The 11,189-nt window shown below is 38.7% G+C and overlaps 1 protein-coding gene across 10 annotated transcripts in view; it reads left to right on the forward strand.

Annotated features, from left to right (window-relative positions):
• The window catches only part of THOC2 (THO complex subunit 2), a 99,530-nt gene that overhangs the window by 35,974 nt on the left and 52,367 nt on the right, over nt 1–11,189 (forward strand). For 6 of the 10 annotated variants that reach the window (XR_003003523.1, XM_024747099.1, XM_024747114.1 and 3 more), the window contains exons 9-10: nt 2,240–2,290; nt 9,160–9,252. Coding sequence is in view for 9 of the 10 variants with exons in the window: in XM_024747099.1 (XP_024602867.1) it covers nt 2,240–2,290; nt 9,160–9,252 (144 nt within the window). In the remaining variant the exon portion in view is untranslated. The remainder of the gene's footprint in view (nt 1–2,239; nt 2,291–9,159; nt 9,253–11,189) is intronic. The other 4 variants (XM_024747130.1, XM_024747143.1, XM_024747145.1 and 1 more) reach the window with 1 other exon arrangement.

An 11,189-nucleotide genomic window follows, 5' to 3' on the forward strand; every position in this document is an offset into this window, starting at 1 on the left:
CATTGCTATGTATAGACCTCTGTTTACATGCAGTTCTTTAGAACTAGAAAACTGTTCTTACCCACCCCCTCTCGCCTATCTTTTCTTCATCTTGTAAACTCTTATTTATTCTTTAAGATCAAGTGCTACTTGCGCTATAAAGTTTTGGTGGGCACTTCACCCGTGCATAATTAGTCACTTCTTAAACTCTGTTCTCATAAAACTTGACACAGGCTTCTAGCACTTATCAGGTTATATTAGAATAAACCATGTCTGTCTCCTTTGCTAGGTTGTTAGTCATTTAGGATGGTCTATATTTTACTAATTTCTCTGGATTAATTTATTGCTTAGCCTATGGTAAATGTTCACTAATTACTACAAATGAGTGACCTATGTTTTAGGAAGATAACTCTCTTGATAGCATGGAGGATTTTAATGTAATAAGGCCTCTGTTGCCTTTTTGGTATAGCTTTCCTAATTTGTCTACCTGCCTGGGATATTCAGCTAGTCAAGAAATACTCATTTATTGAGTTTTTAGGGTATGTTGTTGCTTTGCTAAGCACTGAGGATACTCTGGTGAAGTGTCTATTCCTGTCCTCTGGAGCTCAAGTTCAGGATAGTAAGACAGTTTTCTTTTAGGATTCTCAAATATATACCACCTACTGCCTTTGCTTATCTTCAGTTTTCCATTTCTCTGGAATGCTCCAGAAGAGAAATTAGATCAGAACTAAAAGCATATAGCTTTGGGATACCAAACAAGATGAATGGCAGGGTTTTGGGGCAAGAGCATTTCACCTTGGTTCAAAAATTAGTGATGGCCGATGTTCCTATTCCTACCAGTAGCCAGGGAGTCTGCTCTTAGTACAGAGAAAGAGAAGTTCAAGTGTTTCATCACATTTTAAGAGGCACCTTGATTGTTTTGGGTTTGAGAACATGAAGCCGACTGCTGAAGTGACAGGGTAGCTGAAATTTAACTTGGGCACGATTAATTAGAATATAGGTTAGGGCTTTGGAGACTGAGGTTTTCAGAGCATATTGCAGTGAATATGGATGACCTACTGCTTAATATCAAGTATTGTTAGTTGAATGTGAGTTTCAGAATTAAAAATTTTTACATGAAAATATTCCTCATAATGGTAACACTTTTTGAGCTGAATTAAAATATCCATGGGGGTTGACCAATGTTAGAATGATCCTTTTTTTAGTAGATAATGGGGCCTTTGTCTTATATAAGAAATACCCAACCAAGAAACATTTGATTTAGAAATGACCTATTATTGGAAAGAGTAACCCTTGTATTGCTCTGTATAACACCATTCCCTTATTTCTCTTGCCTGAGCTATCTTGTTTTGAGAATCTGCAGTCTTTAAGGACCACTGCGGGCAGGGGAAGAAATGTCAGGGATTTTAAGATAATTTGTGGTCTTGGGAGGTAAAGTAGGAAAAGCCATGAAAATAAAAAACTGCTTAGGGCATGTAACCTGGGGAATTGGCTCCTAGGCGTGTATGCTCACCCTGTGTATTGGTCCCTTGCCTAACTCCACTCCCCCCTCCCCATCACTACCTGAAAATGTTTACTCCCACTGACCATAACCCATGTTTTCACCAGTTGGAAATTATTTGGATTAACAGGCTTCTTTTAATTTTTTCCCTTAATGCTTAGGACTTCTAGGCAAAGGTAATTATTTCTGCTATGAAGTCAGTGAGAGTGATTTTAATTCTGGTTTCAACCTGGGGTCAGCTATACTGGATGTTTTGACTTGGAAGGGTGGTATAGATGTAAACAGTTTTAGGGCACATGACCAATTTGGAAAATTGGGCAGGTATGTCTGTTTGATTCTCCTAACAGGGATTGCTACAATAGAGGGTTTAGGGGCAGCATGAAGGTCAGCACAAAGGGCAGGAAGAAAGGAGTACTAGAAAGTATGAGGGTATTGAAAGACAAACTTGGCTGGAGTTGTCTTGCCACAGGAAAGAGGAAGGAGATGATGACTCTCACCCTTGATTTCTGGATTCAAAACACAGTAATAGTAGTAATAGTACCATGGTCAGGCACCGTTATAACCCCACATTTATTCATTTAAGAAATATTGACTGAGTACCTCTTATGTGCCAGGTAGAGTGTTGTGGGTAGGAATCAGGAATTCAGTTTTGGGCATGTTAAGTTTGAGATACCTGTTAAAGATTTAGATATCCAAGTGGAGATGTTGAGTAAATAACTGGATATTTTTTTTATAAACTTATTTATTTGTTTATTTTAGTTTTGGCTGCATTGGGTCTTCGTTGCTGCGTGCTGGCTTTCTCTAGTTGCGGTGAGCGGGGGCTACTCTTCACTGTGGTGTGTGGGCTTCTCATTACGGTGGCTTCTCTTGTTGCGGAGCATGGGCTCTAGGCACACGGGCTTCAGTAGTTGTGGCTCGCGGGCTCTAGAGCACAGGCTCAGTAGTTGTGGCGCACAGGCTTAGTTGCTCCGCGGCATGTGGGATCTTCCAGGACCAGGGCTTGAACCGTGTCCCCTGCATTGCAGGCAGATTCTTAACCACTGTGCCACCAGGGAAGTTCCAATAACTGGATATTTGGATCTGGTGTTCTAGAGAAAGGACTGGGCTAGAAATAGAAATGTGGGTGCCAAAAGCACATAGATGATATTTAAAGTTGTGATACTGGATGAAATCATCAAGTTGGATATAGAGACATAAGAGAACCAAGGTCTGAGCCTTGGGGCACTCTGATGTTAAAGGGCCTGGGAGAAGAGGAGGAACCAGCAAAGGAGGTATAGAAGGAACACATGCATATAAGGAAAGAGGAAAACAAAAAGAATATAGCATCTTGGAAGCTAAATAGAAGAAGGAATGATCAATTCCGTTAAATATCTCTGATAGGTCATTTAAGATGACTAAAAAATGGTCATTGGATTTATCAGCAGGGAGGTCAGAACTAGCCATATTTGTAGAGTTCGGGTGGTGTTAAGAGAGAGAATGGGGGAGAGTGGTATTGGAGACGATGAGAACAGACAACTCTGTAAAAGAGTTGCTACAAAGAGGCACAGACAAATGGGGTGATAGCTGGTAGAGGAAGTGAACTCAAGATTTTTTTTTTTGAAGATGGGAGAGAGAATACATTTATATGCTGACGGGAATGATTGAATAGAAAGGAAAACTGGTGATGTAGGAGAAAGAGGAGAGAATTATTGGATCAGTGTTCTTGAGTAGGATAGAGAGAATGCAGTTTATGGCATAAGTGATGGATGGAGTTTAAATAGGAGCATAGAGAATTCATCTGTAATAACAGGTGGAAAGGCAGCATATGTGGGTACAGTTGTTGGTAGGTGGGTAGATCTGATGGTGAGAATTTATAGAAGTCCTATTGATTGCTCCAGTTTTCGTGCTGAAATAGAAAGCAAGGTCATCAGCTGAGAGAGAGGATGAGAAAGGAGGTATTGGAGCTTAGGAGAGAAAGTAGGAAATAGTTGTGTAAGAGAGTGGGAGAGTGAATGGACAAGAGAAATAGAGTATGATTGGCCAGCAGCATTAAGGACCCACTTAAGGGTGGATATGTGAAATTAGTACTTTGAGGAGTTGTAGCTATTGGTAATATTAAAGTTCAGGATATGAAGTGAATGGCTGAGATAGGGTACAGGAGATCTTTGGAAGAGTGGGATTCAAGGAACTGAGAGACCAAGATGATGGAAGAATCACTAACGTGTATTTGAAAATCTCCAAAAATTAAGAAAGGAATAGAGTTGGAGAAAGTGAAAGTGAATCAGAAGCTAAGATCATTCATTGCTAAGTGAAGGGCAGTGACCCAGGAGTCCACAGATGACAACAATAGGACATAACTAAAAGTGGCAGAGTAGAGAACTCCAGAGCTCTGTCCCTTCATGAAAACAACTAATGAACTGGCAAAAAACTGAATCGACTTTTACAGAACTCTGGAATTTAGTAAAAACATAAAACAACTAAGGAAAGGTTTGGTGAAGAAAGAAGCTGCTGTTTGGGGTAAGAGAGTACTGTGATATTTTAAATTGCCTGCCTACTATCCCTCACACCCAGATTGATGGTGGCTGTGAAGATAGAAGCCTGCACTCCTAGTACAGATTGCTAATGCCAGAGGATATAAAGAATTATTTTCAAAGAATTCAGCCTGTCTGGCTGCTACCTGAAGGACTGGTGCAAGGGCCTGTCTTTTTTTTTTGCCTGATTGGGGGCATCCCTAGGGCTGGGGTGGCTTTTTATTTTTATTTATTTATATATTTTTTGCGGTACGCGGGTCTCTCACTGTTGTGGCCTCTCCCGTTGCGGAGCACAGGCTCCGGACACGCAGGCTCAGCGGCCGTGGTGCACGGGCCCAGCCGCTCCGCAGCATGTGGGATCTTCCCAGACCGGGGCACGAACCCCTGTCCCCTGCATCGGCAGGCGGACTCTCAACCACTGCGCCACCAGCGAAGCCCTGGGGTGGCTTTTGCCAAAAACATTTGAAGACACAACTATTGGCTTTAGCAGTCTGGAGTAAGAGACAACAGTCAGACAAGCAATAGAGAGACTGAAAGCCTGGGAAGGAAGAAGTTAGATAAGGAGATACACAGGGGAATAAGGGCTTTAGAAAAGTTCCTGTATGTACCATGGAATCAGAAGAAAAAAAGGCCAAGCACATGCCCAGAACTGGATGCATGCTCAGAAAAGGGCTGAGAAGACCCTAAGCTTTTTCCTCTGGCTGGCCTTCAGGCTCTACACAAGCAGGAAGTGAAGACTAAGGCAGAATTGTAAATGGCCCAGCTAAGTGTTGAGGAGTGCCCTAACATAGAGCCAATGTGCAAAGACTGGAAGAGTATTTTTTTCTTTTTTCTCTTCAGGCCCTTAAGAAATGCAAAACACTAGCTGACCACTAAGCTAAAAAGAAACAGGTTTCAGTGGCCACACACAATAATAGTATAGACTTTACAAAATCAGTTTAGAGAAGTCACTAAACAACAATAAACCACAGTAAGCAGCATCAACAAATCCCATAGAGGGGGCAGAATCTGATTTTCAGAGTTGCCACACAGTATTCAGTATTCAAAATGTTCAGTTTTCTGCAAGAAATGATGAGTTATGCAAAGAAACAAAGTAAGGGTCGTTCATAAGAAAAAGGAAATTAATAGAAACTATCCCTGAGGAAGCCCAGGCAATGGACATCCTAGATAAATAATTTAAATAAACAGTCCTAAATATGCTTATTATCTATAGGAAACCATGGGAAAAGAACTAAAGAAAACCAGGAAAGCACTGTCTCACCAGACAGAGAATATCAATAAAAAATACAGAAATTATTTTTTTAAAAAAGGAACCAAACAAATTCTGGAGCCAAAAAGTGTGATAACTGAAATGAAAATCCACTAGATGGGTACAACAGCAGATTTGAGAAGGCTGAAGAAACAATTAGACAACTTGATAAGTTAATTGAGGTTGAAAGGAGCAGAAACAGAAAAGAATGAAGAAAAATGAACAGAGACCTATAGGACACCATCAAGTGTACCAATATGTGGGGAGTTCCCTGGCGGTTCAGTGGTTAGGACTTGGCGCTTTCACTGCCGTGGTCCTGGGTTCAATCCCTGATTGGGGAACTAAGATCCTGCAAGCTGTGCGGGCGGCCAGAAAACCCCCCAAAAAATGTGTACCAATATGTGGGGAGTTCCCTGGCGGTTCAGTGGTTAGGACTTGGCGCTTTCACTGCCGTGGTCCTGGGTTCAATCCCTGATTGGGGAACTAAGATCCTGCAAGCTGTGCGGGCGGCCAGAAAACCCCCCAAAAAATGTGTACCAATATGTACACTATGGAGTCCCAGAGGCAGAGGAGAGAGAGAAAAGGACAGAAAGTGTATTTGAGAAAGTAATGGTCGGAACCTTCCCAAATTTGATGAAAAATATGAATCTACACATCTAAGAGACTCTAGGAACACCAAGAGGGATAAACTCACCAGAGACCACACTGAGACACATTATAGTCAAATTGTTGAAAGACAAAGAGAATCTTGAAAGCAGCAAAACAGATGTGACCCATTGCATACAAGAGATCCTCAATGAGATTGACAGCTGATTTCTCTTCAGAAGGCAGTGGGATGGCATATATAAAATGCTGAAAGAATGAAACCAAAAATTCTATATCCAACAAAACTATCCCTCAAAAATGAGAGATTATGATATTCCACGGTAAACAAAAGCTGGGGGAGTTCGTTGCTGGTAGACCTACCCTACAAGAAGTGCTAAAGGGAGTCCTTTGGGCTGAAATGAAAGGACACTAAGCAGTAACTTGAAGTCATATGAAGAAATAAAGAACACCGGTAAAGGAAACTTTATAGGTAAACTTTATATAGGTAAATATAAAAGCCAGTATTACTGTATTTTTTGGTTTGTAACTCCTCCTTTTTACTTATATGATTTAAAAGACAAAGGAATAAAACAACAATTATAAATCTGATTGGCACACAATGTATAACACTATAAAAGGGGGAGGGTTAGAGATTTATAGGTGCAGAGTTTTTGTATAATATTGAAGCTAAGTTTGGACTTCCCTGGTGGTCCCATAGTTAAGATGCTGTGCTTCCAGTGCCGGGGAAGCGAGTTCGATCCTTGGTCAGGGAACTCAGATCCCACATGCCATGCTATATGGCCAAAAAAAAAATGAAGCTAAATTGATATTAATTCAAAATAGGTTATTATAAGTTTAAAATGTTAATTGTAAGACTCAAGATAGCCAACCACTAAGAAAATACTTTAAAAAATAAATAGAAGAGGAAATGAGAAGGGAATCAAAATGGCACACTACAAAAAAGACAGTAATGGAGGAAATGAGAAACAAAAAATAATATAAGACATATAGTAAACAAATAACAAAATGGTGGAAGTCCTTCTTTGTCACTAATTATTTAAATGTAAATGGGTTAAGCTTTATAATTAAAAAGCAGAGTTTGGCAGAATGTATAAAAAAGCATGATCCAGACCCACCAAGGTCACGTGACTTTTCTGTACTGTTAAAATTCATTGTAATAAAATGAGAGGGCAAAAAAAAGCATGATTCAACTATATGTTATCTATAAGAAACTTACTTTAAGATCCAAAGATATAAATATGTTGAAAGCAAAAGTATGGAAATAGATACCCCATGCAAATAGTATCCAGGAGAGAGCTGGGGTGGCTATATAGACTTTAAGACACAATTTTTTATAATAGATAACAAAAGGCATTATGTATTGATAAAAGGGTCAACCTATCAAGAACGTAACACACAGCAGTTAATAAATGTATATGCACCAAACAGAGCCTTAAAATATATGAAGCAAAGATTAGCAGAATTGAAAGGAGAAATAGACAGTTCTACAATAACTGTTGGATATTTCCATACCTCACTCTCATTAATGGATAGAACAACTAGACAAAAGATCAATAAGGAAATAGAGGACTTGAACAACACTGTAAACCAGTTAGACTTAGACATATATAGAACACTCCACCCAACAACAATAGATTACACATTCTTCCTGAGTACACGTGGAACATCCTCCAGGATAGACCTTATATTAGACCACAAAACAAGTCTCAATACATTTGTAACATTGAAATCATACAAAATATCTTCTTTGACCACAGCAGAATGAAACTAGATCACAGATGAAACTAGATCACAGCAATAGTGAGGGATAGTGAGTGATAGGAAATTCAGAGCTGGGTGAGCTTTAAGGAGCATGGAGGGAGAATAGTCTGAAAACAACTATAAAAAGCAAAGATGATTCATACCCCATCTCCAGGCCTAGTAGTGTGAGGGGTCTGGGGAAAATAGCCACCACTTGACTGGGTTACAGTGGGAGTGGTGTTCCTAGTGAGTCTAGTCTTTGTTCAAGTGTCAAGGTGAAGGGGGGAGGAGAGGTTTAGAGGATATATTTAGAGAAGAGGTTCAGGATATATGGGGTTTTGCTGAGGATGGATCATGAATTCCAGAGGATTCCATGGAAGTTTTTTAAGAATGCTATGGATAGGTAGGATAGGACAGAACAGGGATTGTGCAGAGCAATATGAAGATCAGTTTACGGGAGTTGACATTTGTCCTGAGAGTCAGGGGCTTCTTGTGACTCATTTAAACAGAGATAATGGGAAAAATGAGAATATTCCTGGTGGATTCAAGTCAGGTAGTGAGCTTTTGTGGGTTTGCTCCAAAAGTGTGACCACCATTTGTTTTTAACGGGAAAATGTTTTGACACTAAATAACCGTTTAAAAAACATTTAGAATCAAACTATTGCTAAGTTGAAGACTTATCTGTCTTAAAAATTACAGTGAAACAATGCCTTTTTTATATGATACCTATTAGTTTCGTTAGCTTCATATGTACATAACACCTATCACAATTGTGGGGGGCGCTTACTTACAAAGATCTCATTTTCAGTGTTGAGTAGAAGCAGAACATAGTGTATTGTCACTGTTTGCTTTTTATTTGCATTTTGCCATTTAATAATTGCTAGTTGTCCTCACGTCATTCTTCTATTCATCTGACCCCAAGCAGTTTAAAAATTAGGAAAAAGTTTTCTTGATAGCATTCAAAGATCCTTCTGTTTCTCCATAGGGTCCATAGGGCTGACCTGGAATTGACCATTCCTTGTTTAAAATGTTGAATTATTCATGTGTATTAAGTATAGACACCTATTTTGAAGGGGAAATCAGCTGGCAAGCAGATATACTTAGCATAAACCCCAAGAAATAAAAGAATAGGAAGAAAAGTATAAAGCAGACAGATGGTTCTCTACTTCCAGATTTGTCAGTCTTGTCTATCTGCATCTCCACTGAGAAGTACTTGAAAAACCAAGTTAAGAAAACACACATATAAACAGAAACCCAAAATAGATATTATGCAGTATAAAATCTCATTCTGTTCAAGTTTCAGATTTTATTCAAATATCAGCATGTATTGTAAAATGTGTCCATTTTTGAAACTGCTTTCCTTGTGTTCATCCGATGTGCCAGTGTGAAAAGGGATATTCACATAAATATCTTTGTCCTGAATTTGGATGTTATTTATGATCAGGAAGAGCAATGAAGCTTATTGTTGACCTAGAGTTATTTGATGTAATTGTTCTTAATTATTGGTAGATAAATGGATATGATTTTAGTTGTACTTTAGGCACTAAATAGAAACTTTTCTTTTGTTTTTCAAGGAACCAAATGGAGAGACTCCTTCATCTTTGTACAGAGTTGCAGCAGTACTTCTACAATTTAATCTTATTGATTTAGATGATCTTTATGTACATGTAAGTCCGTCCAGTGGACTGCTAAGAATATTTGGTTGTTCGTCCCAGGGGTGGGGAAGAGGAGTAGGCAGCCATATATAGCACTCCAAGATTGGTTCTAGGCTCTCAAGTCTTAATTTTTGAAGCCCTATTGCATTACTGCTTTGTGTTTACCTTATAAAGCAAATGAATTTAGTTCATTGGAACCATGGAAATGAAATACCTTTTGTCACCGTTACAGAATTCAAGGTTGGCTATGAAGTTAAAGTTCTTAATTGTCGTAAGGTATACCTCATGGAGAGCGAGGCCAAGTTCTAATCAATGTGGTTTTAGACTTCAGTATTATACACAAATTAGGGGAAATATGAGATTACCTAAATAGTTCTTCCTTCTCACCCACATGTTAATTTTAGGCATTCAGTATGAATGGGGAACTTTTCGTATACTTTTAAAAAAATGGCTTCTTTTGTGTTTTTACTGGATAATAAATGACTGGTATTGTGCTTTTATTGCTGGATCTAGGATTTAGAGGAGTGTGTATGTGATTATGATTTATGATCTCTAGTTTAGCAACAGCTTAGCCTGTCAGTTTGAAAACTCTAGGTTTGTAACATAGAAATTCCTGTTTTATTAAGTTGTGCATTAGGATATCTATGAACTGTCCAAAGCTGACATCATCTTCCCCGCCTTTGAAATCACTTCCTTGCCTGTCATTGCATATAGTGGTTACAGAGTTGAATGAAACTTGATCACTACCTTGGAAGCAGTCATAGTCTAGCAAGGGAGAAAACATTTTGCATTATACAATAAGTACTTTATTGGAAGTATTCACAAAGTGCTGTGAGGGCCCAGAATAGATAGTGACCATCTCTGTCTTGGGGGGATTCTGGAAGGCTTTTCCAAACTACTGATGTTGAACTGGGAACTTGATAGATGAGTAGGTGTTGGCCAGGCTTAAAAGGTGGGAAGCTTTGTAGGTAGAATTAACCTAATATAAAGGCAGGAGGTTTGAAAAGGCTTCACTATCACCTTAGGGGAGCAGCAGGAAGCTCAGAGTGGTTGGAGCCTAGGGTGGTATGTAGGAGAAATGAGGCGGGAGAAAGAATTAGGTTGGGGACCAAACTGTGAAGGGTTGTTAAGTGCCATGGTAAGGAGTTTGGGTTTTTTTTTCTTGTTGATAGTAGAGAGCCATTCAAGATTTAGAGTAGAGAAGGGATGTACAAACTGAAAACATGGAAACTTGGTCAGAAAAAGGAGAATCTGAAGACGTAGGTATGAGTTTATAGGCAAGTATAGACTAGCAGGACGAATGGAAAGTACAAAAATGATGATACATTTATTACTGATATTTTTCAGTTTAACTTTAAATATAAGCAGACTAAGTGTTCCTGTTAAGGTGACAGAGATTTTCACATGGGATTAAAAACCAGTTTATTGTTTACATGAGACGTCTAAAACCTAAGGACAAAGAAAGGTTGAAAGTAAAATGGTGGGAAAAATATACTAGGGAAATTATTATTGTCAGATAAAATAGAGATAGTCACTTTATAATAATAAAGTTCTGTTTATGGGAAGATATAATCGTTGTAACTTTATATACACCTAATAACATTCTCAAAATACAGAAGACTAGAAATTGAGAGAACTATAATTAAAAACTTAGATTTAACCCATTGTAATGGGAGATTTTAGAGGCAATTGCAGTAGACTAGGTAAAAGATGAGGACCTGTGGTAGATATGTGATAGATATATAAATAAAGCAATAAAAATGGGTTTGATTGCCAGTGGAGAGAATAAAGAATGAGAAAAAGTCTCATTTACCTCCTTGTACCAGTCCATAATGCATTTTCTCCCACTCCCCTTTTTTGATTAATGGGATAAAGTCTATAGTATGTGGCTTAATATTTCACTGTCTCCTTTTATTATTTACTGATTGTTTACTTTGCATTAGACTTTG

The sequence above is a fragment of the Neophocaena asiaeorientalis genome, unplaced genomic scaffold (assembly GCF_003031525.2).
Source record: "Neophocaena asiaeorientalis asiaeorientalis breed wild unplaced genomic scaffold, Neophocaena_asiaeorientalis_V1.1 scaffold492, whole genome shotgun sequence".
NCBI classification, from domain to species: Eukaryota; Metazoa; Chordata; class Mammalia; order Artiodactyla; family Phocoenidae; genus Neophocaena; species Neophocaena asiaeorientalis.